Below are 22,380 nucleotides of genomic sequence, written 5' to 3' on the forward strand. Positions count from 1 at the left end.
TGGGCCAAGGCTCAACTACCAGACGCTCATCGGGGAGTTCCCTTCCCAGGTCTGGTTCCAGGAGGAGGCCCCGGTTTCTCTTTTCCAGGCGAGGTGCTGCAGCTCTGCTGGTGTAAATTCATTGGGTTTCTGGGGATTCGCTCTTAGTCTGGCCCCTCCCCTAGAACCAATTTGCCTTGGGAGACCCTACCAGGGGCTATTGCCCCCGACAACACAGCTCCCAGGATCACCAGGACACACAAACCCCTCCACCACGTTAAGGTGACGATTCTCGGAAGAGGGCTTTACAAAAGGATTCACAAAAGGAAAAGGAAGATTTGGACCAGTGGACATGTTTTTGTCTGTCCACAGCTGGCGTGCTCACATGTGGTCATTTTCTACCATGTTGTGTTTAGTCACTCACCAAGATTACATGGGAGCTGTAGTTTTAATGGTTGTATTCTCTGTCACATGACACTATCATCTGTCTCTCTCTCTCTCTCTCTCTCTCTCTCTGTCTGTCTGTCTCTCTCTGTCTGTCTGTCTCTCTCTGTCTCTCTGTCAGTTGATATGTGAATCGTGTCCGTGATGGAAAGTGAATCTGTTGGACAGGTTATTGTGAAGGGGTGACTGTTCATATTGTTAAAAAGATGTCATGTTAAAGTCTGTTTTTGTTAAGACTTGTTTTAAAATTCAAAACAAAAACAAACAAAAAAACCTCTGGGCGTCCGGGTAGCGTGGTGGTCTGTTCCGTTGCCTACCAACATGGGGATCGCTGGTTCGAATCCCCGTGTTACCTCCAGCTTGGTCGGGCATCCCTACAGTCACAATTGGCTGTGTCTGCAGGTGGGAAGCCGGATGTGGGTATGTGTCCTGGTCGCTGTACTAGCGCCTCCTCTGGTCAGTCGGGGCACCTGTTGGGGGGGGGACTGGGGGGAATAGCGTGATCCTCCCACATGCTACGTCCCCCTGGTGAAACTCCTCTCTATCAGGTGAAAAGAAGAGGCTGGTGACTCCACATGTATGAGAGGAGACGTGGTAGTCTGCAGCCATCCCCGGATCAACAGAGGGGGTGCAGCAGAGACCGGGATGGCTCAGAAGAGTGGGGTGATTGGCCAAGTACAATTGGGGAGAAAAAAAGGGGGGGGGAATTTAAAAAAAAAAACTCTCTCTCTTTGTCTCTCTCTCTCTCTAGGTGTGTGTGGTGTTTGCAGTGTGGCGCCACATCTCCGGGCGTGCGTTCCGATTGGCAGAATAACTACACCCAGTGTGGTCCATGTGCATCCCTGAGCCAGTGTCCCATCTGTCAGAGAGCGTACACACACCATGAGCTCATCCTGCTGTGTCGGCAGTGTGACAGGTAGATGGATATACTGTACACACACCATGACCTCATCCTACAGCAGGGGTCGTAACCTGTGACGCACGTGCCCACAGTAGCGCACCAGGCCATTAACATGGGCACGGGGATCAGTTCAATAAAAAATATTTTTTGATCTACTTTTTTTGATAAAAAACATTTTTAATATAAAGTATAGCCTGATGGTGAACTAAACAAACCGTTCAATGTAAATAATGTGAAATAATTATTCTTAAAATGCACCTTTGTTTTTGACTGCAAGAGAACACACTCAAGTGACGTGGTCTATTATGCCCCCTGATCTGCCCACGAGCGCAGCATTACAGCGGTCGTGACTATGTAGCATAGCTAGCTAGCTTTCTGTTTTTTTTTCTGAGGCAATATTAATAGTATTCACCTCTTTTTGGAAAAATGAATTCAGAGTTATTTCACGAAAGGACCGAGCTGAGTGCACTCTGCTGTGAAAATGTTGTGTGTGGAACTTCAAGTGTAAAACGTCATTTTGAAACAAGGCAGGAGAAAAACGTCAAAGATAAGGCTGACCCAGCCGAATCCATCCAGAGGGCAGCGGCCCAGTACGGGAAGCAAAGCGGCGTGTTTACAACCTGATGTGCCCCCAAAACCAAGCTGCAGAGGGCAGCTATAAAGTCGTACAGTGCATCACTAAACACGGGGAGCCATTCTCCGATGGAGCGTGTATAAAAGAGGCTTTCCTCAGCAGTTCGCAGGTCATATTTGATGGGTTAACCAACAAAGACACGATCATCAACAGGACCAAAGAAATGCCCATTTCTGTGAGACCTGTAGAGAGACGCAGGAGAGACATGGCTGAAAATGTAAGACACCAGCAAACTCCTGCACTGAAAGATGTGTTGGTATGCAGCGTAGCTCTTGACAAGATTGTGGATGTAAACTATGTTCTGCGTAGTTTACACTGCGTCTAACAGTGGTTACCAGATATTGCCACAAACAAGAGTCGCAGTAAATCATTAAGATTGAATTTTTTTTTTTTGCCCTAGTAATTTTCATACATTTGCACAAATAATAGTGTGTGTGTGTGTGTGATGTGCAGATCTTTTTAGATGCAGACTCTAGATGGGGAGACAAGCAGCAGCGGTAAATAGATAAATGTGCATTATGAAATGAGCTGGCACTCATGTCTGTGATTTTTTTTTTTTTTTAAAGTGGCACAGGACATCCAAAAGGTTGTTGACCCCTGTCCTACAGTGTGACAGGTAGACTGACTGCATATGTGGGCTGTCCTGAATGCTGTTTTTTGGGCTCCGGCGCTTCAGAAGTAATCAACAGCAAATACTCTATTCAGAGTTTCGGCCAGGGGTGGGGGGTTAAGGATTCTAATGGCGGCTGTATGTGACCTAGGCTTCACAGCTATATAGCTGTGAAGCCTATATAGCTGTATAGGAGAGTTGTGATGCAGACAGCTTTGTAAATGGCAACGTTGGTGTGCAGGTGGAGGTGGAGGTGTTTGTTTTGGAAGACCTTATGTCGGATTTTGCTGAAGGCTACAGAGGCTTGTTTGATTCTATTATGGGTTTCGTGATCAGTGTTGCAGCCCTCAGAAAGGATGCTGCCCAGGTATTTGACAGATGGAGCAACTGAGAGTGGTTGGTGTTCTATAGTGAAGACAGGCATAGTGGGTGGGGGGCTGGACCTCCATTGGCATAACACCTCAGTCTTGGTGGTGTTGACTGACAGACCCAGCCTGCTGTAGGCATTCACAACTGCAGCAAGCATGGTTGCAGGTCTTCTGGTGTGTGAGCTACAAGAGCGCAGTCATCAGCGTACTGCAGCACAAGGACCTGCACTGCTGACAACTTGGTGGTTGCCTGGAACCTTCGGATGTTGAAGAGGTTTCCATCTAGCCTAAAGTCTATTGTGATCCCACTACTGTCTTCCAGATTTTTATGAAAAAGTTTTGTGACATATAGGTGGAAAATGTTGGGAGTATTGGTGCCAGCACACACCCTTGCCTCACTCCAGTGCATACATTAAAGGGCGCTGATTTCTGTCCTCCTGTGGCCATCCGTGCCACCATCCCATCATGGAACTGGTAGAATGTTCACAAATTTGCCCAGACAGCCAAACGTTCTCAGGATTTTCCAAAGCATCTCTCGATTCACAGTGTCAGAAGCTTTGGAGAGGTCAACAAAAGCCATGAAAAGGTCCTGATGTTGTTCATGGCACTTTTCTTGTAGCTGTTTTACTGTCAAAATCATATCCAAAGTACTCCTGTCCTGTTCTTCCTGAAACCGCACTGTGACTCTGGCAACAGATGTTCTGTCAAGTGCATCACCATCCTGCGTAGCATGACCTTTGCTAGGACCTTGTCTGCAACAACTAGTAGGGAAATGCCACGACTGTTGCTGCAGATTGACTTGTCACCTGTTTTTGTACAGGTGACAATTTTAAGTCCACTTGCTTCTCAACTGTTTTTAGCGTGTTCAGCTGCAGGTTGTTATGGCCACACCAGAGGGCCAGCTGATCAACCTCCCATCCATATGCAGACTCATCGGCATCCCAGATAAGGTCAATGATGGTTGTGTCGTCTGCAAACTTCAGGAGTTTAACAGACGGGTCACCTGAGGTGCAGGCATTTGTGTAGAGCAGGGATGGGCAACATGATCCAGAAAGGGCCGGTGTAGGTGCAGGTTTTTGTTCCAACCAAGCAGTTACACCTGATTCTATTAGTCAACCAATAGTTTTTGCTAAGGACCTTGATTTGTATACTCAGGTGTGTAACTGCTTGGTTGGAACAAAGACCTGCACCCACACTGGCCCTTTAAGGATCATGTTGCCCATCCCTGGTGTAGAGGGAGAAGAGTAGAGGGGAGAGCACACATCCCTGGGGGGCGCCAGTGCTGATTTTCTGGGTGCTGGATGTGATTTTCCCCAGCCTCACCAGCTGCCTCCTGTCTGTCAGGAAGTTTTTAATCCTCTGGCAGATGGGGGCTGGTACAGTGAACTGGGTGAGTTGGAGTGGAGGATATCTGGGACGATGATGTTGAACGCTGAGCTAAAGTCCACAAACAGTACCCTTGTGTGTTTCCCTGGGGAGCCGAGGTGTTGGAAGATGTAGTGCAATCCCATGTTGACTGACCTGTTTGCTCGGTAGGCAAACTGCAGGGAGTCAAGCAGGGGGCCTGTGATTTCCTTCAGGTGGGCCAACACCAGTCTCTTGGAGGCTTTCATGACCACGGACATTAGGGCAATGGGCCTGTAGTCATTTAATCCTGTGATACAGGGTTTCTTGGGGACCGGGATGATAGTGGCGCTCTTGGAGCAGGAGGGATTATGTAAAGCACTTTGAATCGCCTTGATGCTGAAATGTGTTATACAAATAAATTTGCCTTGCCTCTCCTTACATGTATCTTTAGTGCAACCTGAGTATCAGGGGAGAGTAGGGGGGTTGCCAGAGGTGTGATTTGGGTTGTTGTCATTGGGCTGGAGTGGGTGAGGGGTCTAAATTTGTTTCTCTCAAACCTGCAATAGAAGATATTGAGGTCATCAGTCAGGTCTTTGTTTGCCTCAGCATGGGGGATGGTCTTCTGTAGGTTGTGATGTTTGTGATGTCTTGCAGGCCCCTCCACACTGACGCAGGGTCGTTGGCTGAAAACCTGGTTTTCAGCTTTTCAGTGCAGCTTTTTCAGCCACTCTGCTCTTTGGTAGTGAATTTCTGCCCTGCTTGTACAGGGCTCTATCCACACTGCTGTAGGCATCCTGCTCGGCCTGCTGAAGTTGTCTTAGTGTGGTTGTGAACCATGGCTTGTTATTGTTGTATGTGCAGAAGGTCTTGGTAGGCACACACATGTCTTCACAAAGCTGAAGTAAGATGTCACAGTGTCAGTTAGTTCATCCAGGTTGTCAGTTGCAACTTCAAATATACTCCAAGCACTGCTGTCTAAACAGTCCTGCAGTTTATGCTTTGCTATGTGATAATGTCCACACACTATCTCTGTCTGTATTTGTGTGTGTGTGTGTGTGTGTGTGTGTGTGTGTAGGTGGGTCCACGCGGCATGTCAAGGTCTGCCAACTGATGAGGAAGTTGAGGCTGCAGCAGATCAAGGCTTCGACTGTACACTGTGTCAGAGTCTCCCTCCATATGGTAACACACACACACACACCCACACATTTGTAGAGAGACACAAACAAATATAGACAGATGAAGTACACCGTGTGTTTGTGTCTGTCTGTGTGTATTTTAGGGACGTCACACAACTTTGATTCTCCCTACATGGCCCAAATTGTCTCCAGACACAGAGAACCTGGTAAGACTATAAAGCCTCTTTCTCTCTCTGTCTCTCTTTCTGTCTCTGTCCACACACACACACACACGCAATAGCACAAACCCGTGCTAGTGTGTGTGTGTGTGTGTGTGTGTGTGTGTGTGTGTGTGGACAGACAGACAGAAATGCAGCTGATGAGTGCATTGAGCACGAAACAAGCTTGTTCTGCTATTTAATAACTTTGAGCTATTAAAAAAAATAAAAATATATATATGACTTTGTTAAAAGAAACACAACAGTAGGAAAAGTGCTCAACAAATAAGGAGCAAAATAATCCAGTGAGTCAAGTAAATTCATTATGAGACAGTACAAGCCTGTTTCATGCCATAAGCAATCAGCAGCTGTCAGTAAAGCTACTCAGGAAAGAACATACCATTACTGCCTCATCATGCACATCACGTGCACAACATCCAGTGGGGCAGGGAGAGGTGCGACATACAAAATTTCAAAAACACGTGATCGCTAACGGTCCAGTGGTGGTGGTGGTGGGGGGTTGGTGTTTGACAGCTGATGATTGCTTATGGCATGAAACAGGCTTGTACTGTCTCATACAGAATGTACTTGACTCACTGGATTATTTTGCTTCTTATTTTTTGAGCACTTTCCCTACCGTTGAGTGTTTCTTTTCACAAAGTTTTATATATATATATATATATATGTACACTCACCAGCCACTTTATTAGGCACACCTGTCCAACTGCTCGTTAACGCAAATTTCTAATCAGCCAATCACATGGCAGCAACTCAATGCATTTAGGCATGTAGACATGGTCAAGGCGATCTGCTGCAGTTCAAACCGAGCATCAGAATGGGGAAGAAAGGTGATTTCAGTGACTTTGAACGTGGCATGGTTGTTGGTGCCAGACGGGCTGGTCTGAGTATTTCAGAAACTGCTGATCTACTGGGATTTTCACGCACAACCATCTCTAGGGTTTACAGAGAATGGTCCAAAAAAGAGAAAATATCCAGTGAGCGGCAGTTCTGTGGGCGAAAATGCCTTGTTGATGCCAGAGGTCAGAGGAGAATGGCCAGACTGGTTCGAGCTGATAGAAAGGCAACAGTAACTCAAATAACCACTCATTATAACCGAGGTATGCAGAAGAGCATCTCTGAACGCACAACACGTCGAACCTTGAGGCAGATGGGCTACAGCAGCAGAAGACCACACCGGGTGCCACTCCTGTCAGCTAAGAACAGGAAACTGAGGCTACAATTCGCACAGGCTCACCAAAATTGGACAACAGAAGATTGGAAAAACGTTGCCTGGTCTGATGAGTCTCGATTTCTGCTGCGACATTCGGATGGTAGGGTCAGAATTTGGCGTCAACAACATGAAAGCATGGATCCATCCTGCCTTGTATCAACGGTTCAGGCTGGTGGTGGTGGTGGTGTAATGGTGTGGGGGATATTTTCTTGGCACACTTTGGGCCCCTTGGTACCAATTGAGCATCGTGTCAACGCCACAGCCTACCTGAGTATTGTTGCTGACCATGTCCATCCCTTTATGACCACAGTGTTCCCATCTTCTGATGGCTACTTCCAGCAGGATAACGCGCCATGTCATAAAGCTCGAATCATCTCAGACTGGTTTCTTGAACATGACAATGAGTTCACTGTACTCAAATGGCCTCCACAGTCACCAGAACTCAATCCAATAGAGCACCTTTGGGATGTGGTGGACCGGGAGATTCGCATCATGGATGTGCAGCCGACAAATCTGCAGCAACTGCGTGATGCTATCATGTCAATATGGACCAAACTCTCTGAGGAATGTTTCCAGTACCTTGTTGAATCTATGTCACGAAGGATTAAGGCAGTTCTGAAGGCAAAAGGGGGTCCAACCCGGTACTAGCAAGGTGTACCTAATAAAGTGGCCAGTGAGTGTATATATAGCGTTTTTTCGGAAACCGTCAATGGTGTTAAGTGCTCGACTAATGAGGAGCAGAATATCAACTCAGATACAGGAAAAAAGATTTCAATGCATAGCAGTACAGGCCTGTTTCGTGCATCTGGCACTCATCAGCTGCTAATATTTTATTCACAAAGAATCATACAGTTACGTTGCCCTGCATCATGCCCCTAATTTCGGTTGGACAGCGACCAATCAGATGAGGAAACATTCAAATTATAACAGCCAATGGGGTAGGTACTTATGATGCACAGCAACCAATGGAGTAGAAAACAATACAACCAATGGGACTGGGGTTTGTTTTGAAAAGCATTTAGGGGCCAGGGCACTGTTGAAATGAATTTATATTGGTGTGGATATGATTTCAGACTTAAGTACAATCCACCACCAATTAGTGACAGCCAGCAACAACAACAAAAGAAGTACAATAGAAGGCGGAACATCACCTGGTGTAACCCTCCCTACAGTGACACCGTGTGGCCTGTAATATTGGAAAACAATTTTTCAAGCTTTTGGATGAGTGCTTTACCCCAGACCACCAACTGAGAAGCATATTCAACAGAAACACTGTTGAAATGAGCTACAGCTGCATGCCAGATGTTCAGCCGGTTATTTCATCCCACAACACAAGCATCATGGCCAAGGCACAGACCCCCTCACCACAGCCAAACACCTCCAACTGCAACTGCCGTGCTAAGGCATCGTGTCCTCTACTAGAAGGAAAATGCCAGATAGAGAGAGTCATCTATCAGGCATCGGTGACAAGAGAAGATAACTACAATGTGGACACTTACGTGGGATTAACAGAGGCCCTTTTAAAATGAGGTTTAACGCCCATATGAGTAGCTTCAGAAATGAGCATGTGAAAAATGCAACGGCCTTAAGCCGCCACATTTGGTCATTGGTAGACAAGAATATCAGTTATTCTGTCTCATGGAAACCCTTACAAAGAGTAGTGCATATTCAGTTAGGGGTAAAAGATGTGACCTGTGCTTGGCAGAAAAGTATTTTATTATTTGCAGACTTGATATGTCCACCTTGAATAATAGAAACGAATTGGCCACCAGCTGTAGACACTGAAAAAAATATCACCTTTGTAACTATAAGTAAACGTCTTTATTATTCCCCCCCCTCATTAGATGATACACATATGACTTTATTAGGTTTTTTAATGTTATTTTAATATGCTATTTTAAATATGGGTTTTTAAAATATGTTGTTTTTTTTAACTGCCTGTCCTCCCAACTGTGCCCCAACACCACCCCAATATATTATTCACATAACTTACCTTGTTATATTTGTAATGTAGGCCATTTCACCAGCGCCCTGGCCCCTAAATGCTTTTCAAATCAAACCCCAGTCCCATTGATTGTAATGTTTTCTACCCCTCCATTGGTTGCTGTGCATCATAAGTACCTACCCCATTGGCTGTTATAATTTGAATGTTTCCCCATCTGATTGGTCGCTCTCCAACCGAAATTAGTGGCGTGACGCTGGGCAATGTAAACTATATGATTCTTTGTGAATAAAACATTAGCAGCTGACGAGTGCAAGACGCATGAAGTAGGCCTGTACTGCTATGCATTAACATCTTTTTTCCTGTATCCGTGTTGATATATACGTATATATACAGATACAGGAAAAAAAGTTTTAATACATAGCAGTACAGGCCTGTTTCATGCATCTCGCACTCATCAGCTGCTAATGTGGTTCATAATATGGTTCAGAACCACATCGGCAGCTGATGAGTGCACGATGCACGAAACAGGCCTGTACTGCTATGTATTAAAACTTTTTTTTCCTGTATCCGTGTTGATATTCCGCTCCTCATTAATTGAGCGCTTCCAACACCATTGATGGTTTCGGAAAAAAACGCCATATATATATATATATATATATATATATATATATATATATATATATATATATATATATATATATATACTTATAAATTTGGAAGGCAGGGCAATGTGAGAAGCTGTTTGACTGTACTACACTCTAAACTTTGATAAATGACTACTGTTGAATGTAGTATGCATTCCTCCTTCAGTATGTACTATGTTAGTATGTGATTTCAAACACAGCCTGTCTAACACACTGTGTATGTCATCTTTGTATTTACACTGTACACCAGACGCATTGTACACGAGACACGCTGTACACCAGACACATTGTACAGCAGACACACTGTATGCCAGACACATTGTACACCAGACACACTGTATGCCAGACACACTGTATACCAGACACACTGTATACCATACACACTGTATGCCAGACACACTGTATACCAGACACACTGTACACCAGGCACACTACACCAGACACACTGTATGCCAGACACATTGTACACCAGACACACTGTATGCCAGACACACTGTATACCAGACACACTGTAAACCAGGCACACTGTACACCAGACACACTGTACACCAGGCACACTGTACACCAGACACACTGTATGCCAGACACACTGTATACCAGACACACTGTAAACCAGGCACACTGTACACCAGACACACTGTATACCAGACACACTGTACACCAGACACACTGTATGCCAGACACACTGTATACCAGACACATTGTACACCAGACACACTGTATACCAGACACACTGTACACCAGGCACACTGTACACCAGACACACTGTATGCCAGACACATTGTACACCAGACACACTGTATGCCAGACACACTGTATACCAGACACACTGTACACCAGGCACACTGTACACCAGACACATTGTACACCAGGCAACCTGTATACCAGACACACTGTACACCAGGCACACTGTACACCAGACACACTGTATGCCAGACACATTGTATACCAGACACATTGTACACCAGACACACTGTATGCCAGACACACTGTACACCAGACACACTGTATGCCAGACACATTGTATACCAGACACATTGTACACCAGACACACTGTATACCAGGCACACTGTACACGGGACACACTGTATGCCAGACACACTGTATACCAGACACACTGTACACCAGGCACACTGTACACCAGACACACTGTATGCCAGACACACTGTATACCAGACACACTGTACACCAGACACACTGTATGCCAGACACACTGTATACCAGACACACTGTATACCAGACACACTGTACACCAGACACACTGTACACCAGACACATTGTACACCAGACACACTGTATGCCAGACACACTGTATACCAGACACACTGTACACCAGACACACTGTATACCAGGCACACTGTACGCCAGACACACTGTATACCAGACACACTGTACACCAGACACACTGTATACCAGACACACTGTACACCAGACACACTGTATACCAGGCACACTGTACACCAGACACATTGTACACCAGACACACTGTATACCAGGCACACTGTACACCAGACACATTGTACACCAGACACACTGTACGCCAGACACACTGTATACCAGACACACTGTACACCAGACACACTGTATACCAGACACACTGTACACCAGACACACTGTATACCAGGCACACTGTACACCAGACACATTGTACACCAGACACACTGTATACCAGGCACACTGTACACCAGACACATTGTATACCAGACACACTGTACACCAGACACACTGTATGCCAGACACACTGTATACCAGACAAACTGTACACCGGACACACTGTATACCAGGCACACTGTACACCAGACACATTGTACACCAGACACACTGTATACCAGGCACACTGTATACCAGACACACTACACCAGACACACTGTAGACCAGACACGTTGTACACCAGATACACTTTATACCAGGCAAACTGTACACCAGACACACTGTACACCAGACACATTGTACACCAGATATACTGTACACCAGACACACTGTACACCAGACACATTGTATAGCAGGAACACTGTACACCAGACACACTGTACACCAGACACATTGTACACCAGACCTACTGTATACCGGACACACTGTACACCAGACACACTGTACACCAGACACATTGTATACCAGGAACACTGTACACCAGACACACTGTACACCAGACCTACTGTATACCGGACACACTGTACACCAGACACATTTTACACCAGATACACTGTATACCAGGCACATTGTATACCAGACACACTGTATACCAAACACACTGTACACCAGACACATTGTATACCGGTCACACTGTACACCAGACACACTGTTCACCAGACACATTGTACACCAGACCCACCGTACACCAGGACACATTGTATACCGGACACACTGTACACCAGACACATCGTATACCAGACACACTGTACACCAGACACATTGTATACCAGACACACTGTACACCAGACACACTGTACACCAGAAACATTACGCACCAGACATATTATATACCAGACACACTGTACACCAGACACATTGTATACCAGACACACTGTACACCAGACACACTGTACACAAGACACATTGTACACCAGACACACTGTATACCAGACACACTGTACACACCAGACACATTGTATACCAGACACACTGTACACTAGACACACTGTACACCAGATACGTTACACCAGACACACTGTATACCAGGCACATTGTATACCAGACACACTGTACACCAGACACACTGTACACCAGACACACTGTACACCAGAAACACTGTATACCAGAAACACTGTACACCAGACACAATGTACACAAGACACATTGTACACCAGACACACTGTATACCAGGCACATTGTATACCAGACACACTGTACACACCAGACACATTGTATACCAGACACACTGTACACCAGACACACTGTACACCGGACACCATGTACACCAGATATGTTACACCAGACACACTGTATACCAGGCACATTGTATACCAGACACATTGTACACCAGACACATTGTATACAAGATACACTGTACACCAGACACATTGTACACCAGACACATTATATACCGGACACATTGTACACCAGACACATTATATACCAGACACATTATACACCAGACACACTGTATACCAGACACACTGTACACCAGACACACTGTACACCAGACACATTGTATACCAGACACACTGTACACCAGACACATTGTATACCAGAAACATTATATACCAGACACATTATCTTTAACACACTGTGTGTCATCTTTGTATCGACACTGTACACCAGACACATTGGGAGGTTCATATTGACTCAGACATTTCTTCATGTGCAGACACATTTTACACCAGATACACTGTATACCAGGCACATTGTATACCAGACACACTGTATACCAAACACACTGTACACCAGACACCTTGTATACCGGTCACACTGTACACCAGACACACTGATCACCAGACACATTGTACACCAGACCCACTGTATACCAGGACACATTGTATACCGGACACACTGTACACCAGGCACATCGTATACCAGACACACTGTACACCAGACACATTGTATACCAGACACATTGTATACCAGACACACTGTACACCAGAAACATTATGCACCAGACATATTATATACCAGACACACTGTACACCAGACACATTGTATACCAGAAACACTGTACACCAGAAACATTATGCACCAGACACATTATATACCAGACACACTGTACACCAGACACACTGTACACAAGACACATTGTATACCAGACACACTGTACACCAGACACATTGTATACCAGAAACACTGTATACCAGACACACTGTACACCAGAAACATTATGCACCAGACACATTGTACACCAGATACACTGTACACCAGACGCGTTACACCAGACACACTGTATACCAGGCACATTGTATACCAGACACACTGTACACCAGAAACATTATGCACCAGACACATTATATACCAGACACACTGTACACTAGACACATTGTATACCAGAAACACTGTATACCAGACACACTGTACACCAGAAACATTATGCACCAGACACATTGTACACCAGATACACTGTATACCAGACACACTGTACACCAGCCACACTGTACACCAGACATACTGTACACCAGACACATTGTATACCAGAAACACTGTATACCAGACACACTGTACACCAGAAACATTATGCACCAGACACATTATATACCAGACACACTGTACACCAGACACATTGTACACCAGAAACACTGTATACCAGACACACTGTACACCAGAAACATTATGCACCAGACACATTATATACCAGACACACTGTACACCAGACACATTGTATACCAGGCACATTGTATGCCAGACACATTATATACCAGACACACTGTACACCAGACACATTGTACACCAGACACCTTGTATACCAGACACACTGTATATCGGGCACATTGTATACCAGACACACTGTACACCAGACACACACTATACCAGACACATTGTACACCAGACACATTGTATACCAGACACACTGTACACCAGACACATTGTATACCAGACACATTATATACCAGACACATTGTACACCAGACACACTGTACACCAGACACATTGTATACCAGACACATTATATACCAGACACATTGTACACCAGACACACTGTACACCAGACACATTGTACACCAGACACACTGTATACCAGGCACATTGTATGCCAGACACATTATATACCAGACACACTGTACACCAGACACATTGTATACCAGACACATTATATACCAGACACACTGTATACCAGACACATTATATACCAGACACATTGTACACCAGACACACTGTACACCAGACACATTGTACACCAGACACATTATCTTTAACACACTGTGTGTCATCTTTGTATCGACACTGTACACCAGACACATTGGGAGGTTCATATTGACTCAGACATTTCTTCATGTGCAGACACATTTTACACCAGATACACTGTATACCAGGCACATTGTATACCAGACACACTGTATAACAAACACACTGTACACCAGACACACTGATCACCAGACACATTGTACACCAGACCCACTGTATACCAGGACACATTGTATACCGGACACACTGTACACCAGACACATCGTATACCAGACACACTGTATACCAGGCACACTGTATACCAGACACACTGTACTCCAGACACACTGTACTCCAGACACATTGTACTCCAGACACACTGTACACCAGACACATCGTATACCAGACACACTCTACACCAGACACATTGTATACCAGACACACTGTACACACCAGACACATTGTATACCAGACACACTGTACACCAGACACACTGTACACCGGACACCATGTACACCAGATACGTTACACCAGACACACTGTATACCAGGCACATTGTATACCAGACACATTGTACACCAGACACATTTTATACAAGATACACTGTACACCAGACACATTGTACACCAGACACATTATATACCGGACACATTGTACACCAGACACATTATATACCAGACACATTATACACCAGACACACTGTATACCAGACACACTGTACACCAGACACACTGTACACCAGACACATTGTATACCAGACACACTGTACACCAGACACATTGTATACCAGAAACATTATCTTTAACACACTGTGTGTCATCTTTGTATCGACACTGTACACCAGACACATTGGGAGGTTCATATTGACTCAGACATTTCTTCATGTGCAGACACATTTTACACCAGATACATTGTATACCAGGCACATTGTATACCAGACACACTGTATACCAAACACACTGTACACCAGACACACTGATCACCAGACACATTGTACACCAGACCCACTGTATACCAGGACACATTGTATACCGGACACACTGTACACCAGACACATCGTATACCAGACACACTGTACACCAGGCACACTGTATACCAGACACACTGTACTCCAGACACACTGTACTCCAGACACATTGTACTCCAGACACACTGTACACCAGACACATCGTATACCAGACACACTCTACACCAGACACATTATATACCAGACACACTGTACACCAGACACATTGTATACCAGAAACACTGCACACCAGACATACTGTACACAAGACACATTGTACACCAGACACACTGTATACCAGTCACATTGTATACCAGACACACTGTACACCAGGCACATTGTATACCAGACACACTGTATACCAAACACACTGTACACCAGACACATTGTATACCAGACACATTGTATACCAGACACACTGTATACCAAACACACTGTACACCAGACACATTGTATACCAGACACATTGTATACCAGACACACTGTACACCGGACACACTGTACACCAGACACATCGTATACCAGACACTCTGTATACCAGACACACTGTACACCAGACACACTGTACACAAGACACATTGTATACCAGAAACATTATATACCAGACACATTGTACACCAGGCACATTGTATACCAGACACACTGTACACCAAACACACTGTATACCAGACACATTGTACACCAGATACACTGTATACCAGACACACTGTATACCACATGCACTGTACACCAGACACACTGTACACCAGACACGTTACACCAGATACACTGTATACCAGGCACATTGTATACCAGACACACTGTACACCAGACACACTGTACACCAGACACATTGTATACCAGACACACTGTACACCAGACACATTGTATACCAGACACATTGTACACCAGACACATTGTACACCAGACACATTATACACCAGACACACTGTACACCAGACACATTGTACACCAGAAACATTATATACCAGACACATTGTACACCAGACACATTGTATACCAGACACACTGTACGCCAGACACACTGTACACCAGACACACTGTATACCAGACACGTTACACCAGATACACTGTATACCAGGCACATTGTATACCAGACACATTGTACACCAGACACACTGTACACCAGACACATTGTATACCAGACACACTGTACACCAGACACATTGTATACCAGACACATTATGTACCAGACACACTGTACACCAGACACATTGTACACCAGACACATTATACACCAGACACACTGTACACCAGACACATTGTACACCAGACACCTTGTATACCAGACACACTGTATACCAGGCACATTGTATACCAGACACACTGTACACCAGACACACTCTATACCAGACACACTGTACACCAGACACATTGTATACCAGACACACTGTACACCAGACACATTATATACCAGACACACTGTACACCAGACACATTGTATACCAGACACATTATATACCAGACACATTGTACACCATACACATTATACACCAGACACACTGTACACCAGACACATTGTACACCAGACACACTGTATACCAGGCACATTGTATACCAGACACACTGTATACCAGACACACTGTACACCAGACACATTGTATACCAGACACACTGTACACCAGACACATTGTATACCAGACACACTGTACACCAGACACATTGTACACCAGACACATTGTATACCAGACACACTGTACACCAGACACATTGTATACCAGACACACTGTACACCAGACACACTACACCAGACACATTGTATACCAGACACACTGTACACCAGACACACTGTACACCAGACACATTGTACACCAGACACATTGGGAGGTTCATATTGACTCAGACATTTCTTCATGTGCAGACATTATAAAGACCTACACTCAGGACGGAGTGTGTCTGACAGAGTCGGGTCTATCTCAGCTTCAGTCGCTGGTGCAGCCTTTGACCTCACCACGCCGATACCGCAGGTACCAACTGCCTTCATCATCCATCATCTACCTCTATTAAATCTGCTGCCTTCATGATAGTTTATTTATCATATACTTCTCATGAACAGATGATTGAAGAGCAGATCCTGATAAAAACACTCCAGAGGTGAAGAACCAGGCCTATTGTAAAGTATTACTTAGAGCCTTCTCAGGTCCTTTTTCTCCTGAGGGGAATTTCCCCCCCCAAAAATGGCTTCTTATCTGATCTGGACTTCTTGGATTTGGAGCTTGGAAACTCAGTTCTGTTCATCATCTTTTTTTTTCCGTCTTTTTTTTTTTTTTGCTTTGTTTCCTCCACAGACAGTACAAACATGATGTGTGAACAAATGAATATTCTTTGTAGGAGTGATTAATCATCCACACCATCACAGAGTGGCTAGTGAGCTTGTAAGCACACTAGCTGATCAGGGATCAGTTATATCCCAGGTCTCTTCTAGGCTGGTGAGATGAGTCCTCTAACATGGCTGCCTGTGTCCCCTAGGTCCAAACCCAAGCTGAAACTGCGAATCATAAATCAGAACAGTGTGTCGGTTCTACAGACCCCTCCAGACCCAGAAACCCCCACAGACATGACCCGGGACGGAGAGCAGGATGATAGCAGAGGTCAGAGGTCACATCTCTTTATCTTAACTTGATACATAGATGTCAGTTACTAGTCGGTTATTAAATTAGTTTTGAATTTGTCATGTAACTCCTTGTTCCCAGTCTTGTGTAGCCAGACCTCCATCTCATCAACCTCTCAGAGGTCTGGAGAAGTTCAAGCCCATAATTTGGTTAGAATGGGGCACAGACACAGTCAGCTGTCATCATGCTTTAAATCAATCACATTACACTAGTGAGAGCTGAGGGCGGAGCCTGGCACAGACACAGTCGGCTGTCATCATGCTTTAAACCAAACACATTACACCAGTGAGAGCTGAGGGCGGAGCCTGGCACAGACACAGTCGGCTGTCATCATGCTTTAAACCAAACACATTACACCAGCAAGAGCTGAGGGCGGAGCCTGGCACAGACACAGTCGGCTGTCATCATGCTTTAAACCAAACACATTACACCAGGGAGAGCTGAGGGCGGAGCCTGGCACAGACACAGTCGGCTGTCATCATGCTTTAAACCAAACACATTACACCAGCAAGAGCTGAGGGCGGAGCCTGGCAAAGACACAGTCAGCTGTCATCATGCTTTAAACCATCACATTACACCAGCAAGAGCTGAGGGCGGAGCCTGGCACAGACACAGTCAGCTGTCATCATGCTTTAAACCAAACACATTACACCAGTGAGCTGAGGGCGGAGCCTGGCACAGACACAGTCAGCTGTCATCATGCTTTAAACCATCACATTACACCAGCAAGAGCTGAGGGCGGAGCCTGGCACAGACACAGTCAGCTGTCATGCTTTAAACCAAACACATTACACCAGCAAGAGCTGAAGGCGGAGCCTGGCACAGACGCAGTCAGCTGTCATCATGCTTTAAACCAATCACATTACACCAGCAAGAGCTGAGGGCGGAGCCTGGCACAGACACAGTCGGCTGTCATCATGCTTTAAACCAAACACATTACACCAGTGAGAGCTGAGGGCGGAGCCTGGCACAGACACAGTCAGCTGTCATCATGCTTTAAACCATCACATTACACCAGCAAGAGCTGAGGGCGGAGCCTGGCACAGACACAGTCAGCTGTCATCATGCTTTAAACCAAACACATTACACCAGTGAGAGCTGAGGGCGGAGCCTGGCACAGACACAGTCAGCTGTCATCATGCTTTAAACCATCACATTACACCAGTGAGAGCTGAGGGCGGAGCCTGGCACAGACACAGTCGGCTGTCATCATGCTTTAAACCAAACACATTACACCAGTGAGAGCTGAGGGCGGAGCCTGGCACAGACACAGTCAGCTGTCATAATGCTTTAAACCAATCACATTACACCAGCAAGAGCTGAGGGCGGAGCCTGGCACAGACACAGTCGGCTGTCATCATGCTTTAAACCAAACACATTACACCAGTGAGAGCTGAGGGCGGAGCCTGGCACAGACACAGTCAGCTGTCATAATGCTTTAAACCATCACATTACACCAGCAAGAGCTGAGGGCGGAGCCTGGCACAGACACAGTCAGCTGTCATCATGCTTTAAACCAAACACATTACACCAGTGAGAGCTGAGGGCGGAGCCTGGCACAGACACAGTCAGCTGTCATCATGCTTTAAACCAAACACATTACACCAGTGAGAGCTGAGGGCGGAGCCTGGCACAGACACAGTCGGCTGTCATCATGCTTTAAACCAAACACATTACACCAGTGAGAGCTGAGGGCGGAGCCTGGCACAGACACAGTCAGCTGTCATCATGCTTTAAACCATCACATTACACCAGTGAGAGCTGAGGGCGGAGCCTGGCACAGACACAGTCAGCTGTCATCATGCTTTAAACCAAACACATTACACCAGCAAGATCTGAGGGCGGAGCCTGGCACAGACACAGTCGGCTGTCATCATGCTTTAAACCATCACATTACACCAGCGAGAGCTGAGGGCGGAGCCTGGCACAGACACAGTCGGCTGTCATCATGCTTTAAACCAATCACGTTACACCAGCAAGAACTGAGGGCGGAGCTCGGCTCTGGTGGTGTACATTAGAGGACAGCATTGGGATTGGGATTCCGCGGTTCCTGCGGGAGCCAATGCAAACCTTGCGGGAGCGGGCGGTTTTAACTTTGCTGTGGGTGGGAGTGGGCGGGGCCGGGGATTTAGCAGGTGCTAACCAGAGGGATGGAGTCAACAAATGAAGTTGAAAAGAAGCTCAAAGCAGGTCCACAAAAGCAAGGCAAGTCTGACATTTGGGAAAATGTCTCAGTTGTTACCGACAAAGATGGAAATGAACTGGACTTTGTTGCGACAAATGTGCAAAAGTATTGATCTACAGCAGGCACAACTCTGGCACCTCTGGGTTGAAGTGACATACCTGCTTTGTTCTCCCTGGTCAGAGGAAGCTCTCATTCAAAGATAAAGCTCTTGTTCCTGCACATATTAAACAAGATACTTTAAAGAAATGTCACACTTAGCTGGAGAGACATTCAGCTGTAGGACGTGGTTGCCAGGAAAGACTTTGCTGACAGGTCAACACGTTGTTAATGCAGCTGCTGAATATGATGAATTTGATGTAGAAGATGATCTGCCTCACCCATCCGCTGTATTACGAAATTAGGAGTGCCACTCCTGATCAGTCTGTTAAAAGCAGCTACTATACCCCCACCACGACCTGTTAACCTGGGTGCATCCAGAGTATTATAGCTGGGTGGGCAGAGCTCCACTATAGGGCACACTCCCCAGGTTTAAGCCAGGTCTCAGTAAGAAATAGAAAGTTAAGGTTGAGGGAATTAATTAAATTATTGAGGATAAACGACTTGTTTGACATGGACTGGGTATTTAAAAGAGCAAATCAACTGGAATAAGGGGCTTGGACTGGAATCACTACAGCCAACTGGAATCAAATGATCTGGCTTGACAGTTGAAGACACATTGTGCAGAGGGTAGTGGGTATTAAATCGTGGCCTACTCCTATCAGGAATATTGTAAGAGCCATGGGATGAGAGAGGACTCCCCTTTAGAAGAGCTGGATTACACAGGGCACCAGGGGATAATGAATTGGTGCTCCTCCCTGTACACAACAGGGAAAACCTTTTCTCCTACACGACATCCCTGGGTTCTGTTATTCGCTCGCTCGACTTCTCTTACCATTGTTATGCTGATGACACCCAGCTGATCTTGTCCTCCCTCCCTCTGACACACAAGTAGAGACACACATTGCTGTGTGCTTGACTGACATCTCGGAGTGGATGGCGACACACCACCTGAAGCTCAATCTGGACAAGACAGAGCTGATGTTCCTCCCGGGGAAAGGTTCCCACACTGAGACCTGGCCATCACCATGACAACACCGTGGTGACGCCAACTCGGACTGCGAGGAGTCTGGGTGTGATCCTGGATGACCAACTGTCATTTGCTGCAAACATAGCATCGGTTGCTCGCTCCTGCAGATTTCTCCTCTATAACATCAGGAGGATTCGCCCATTCCTCACTGACAAGATGGCACAGGTGCTCATCCAGGCTCTGGTCATCTCCCGGCTGGACTACAGCAGCTCCCTCCTTGCTGGCGCCCCGGCGTCGGCCATCAGACCTCTGGAGCTTGTTCAGAAAGCTGCAGCTCGTCTGGTGTTCAACCGCCCTAAGTTCTCCCACATGAGTCCCCTTCTCATGTCCCTACACTGGCTCCCAGGAGCTGCTCGCATCCAGTTTAAGACTCTGGTGCTAGCCTACAGGGCAGAGAAAGGAAGCACTTTTACTTTAGCACTGGTTTTGCTCTTAGATGCTTGTTCAGATGCACTTATGACCTCTGATGACAGGTAGTTCTCCTGATTTCCTACGTTGAATGCACTTATTGTAAGTCGCTTTGGATAAAAGCGTCGGCTAAATGACTGTAATGTAATATAACTGGAGACATCACGTTTTATGTAACAAAGAGGGACTAACTGGGGGGACTGTGTGGCGTGTAAATAGTCATTCATGAATACAGGACTGCTCAGATTGTTGGGGTGGATAATGTCTCTTCTAAAAAAGGAAAAGCATTCCCAGAATAAATCAAAATTGTCAACGAAGCCCAAATTATGAGCTCTGCAGGGGGCTGGAGCCAATTGTGGGGCTGAGGATTCTGCTGAAGTGCCCTACTCCACGGGCCACTGTGGGAATAGGACCAGAAATAAAGACAGATTTTCCAGAAGAGCTTAAAAGGTTAAAAAGGTTGTTAAAATCCTTTTTGGTGAGTTCAGACTGCTGACAAGCTGCGTCGTTACTCCCCACATGCACTATCACTTGTTTGGTAGAGGATGGGAGCGAGCCAAGCAGCCCTGGGAACTTCGCCAGGATGATGGGGACCGTGGCTCCGGGGAAACAGTGTGTCGCTGCGTTAAAGAAACGGATGTTCCAGATTATGGAGTCCCCCACTATTTCAAAGAAGAATTTTATTAACGTTTTTCTAAGAGAAATACAGGGCAGAGAAAGAAATAATAAAAATAAAATTACCCCTTAAAATTTAGTAACAATACCATATACAGCACTCGTATACAGACATTGAGATCT

At 45.7% G+C, this 22,380-nt stretch overlaps 1 protein-coding gene across 1 annotated transcript in view; it reads left to right on the forward strand.

The window, feature by feature from the left end:
* kmt2ca (lysine (K)-specific methyltransferase 2Ca) overlaps positions 1 to 22,380 on the forward strand; it is a 267,487-nt gene that overhangs the window by 104,533 nt on the left and 140,574 nt on the right. Inside the window, exons 23-27 of the mRNA XM_056299264.1 lie at positions 1,175 to 1,339; positions 5,359 to 5,462; positions 5,563 to 5,625; positions 17,113 to 17,218; positions 17,721 to 17,842. Of these exons, the coding sequence (XP_056155239.1) occupies positions 1,175 to 1,339; positions 5,359 to 5,462; positions 5,563 to 5,625; positions 17,113 to 17,218; positions 17,721 to 17,842 (560 nt within the window). The remainder of the gene's footprint in view (positions 1 to 1,174; positions 1,340 to 5,358; positions 5,463 to 5,562; positions 5,626 to 17,112; positions 17,219 to 17,720; positions 17,843 to 22,380) is intronic.

This window comes from Lampris incognitus, chromosome 19 (assembly GCF_029633865.1).
Source record: "Lampris incognitus isolate fLamInc1 chromosome 19, fLamInc1.hap2, whole genome shotgun sequence".
NCBI classification, from domain to species: Eukaryota; Metazoa; Chordata; class Actinopteri; order Lampriformes; family Lampridae; genus Lampris; species Lampris incognitus.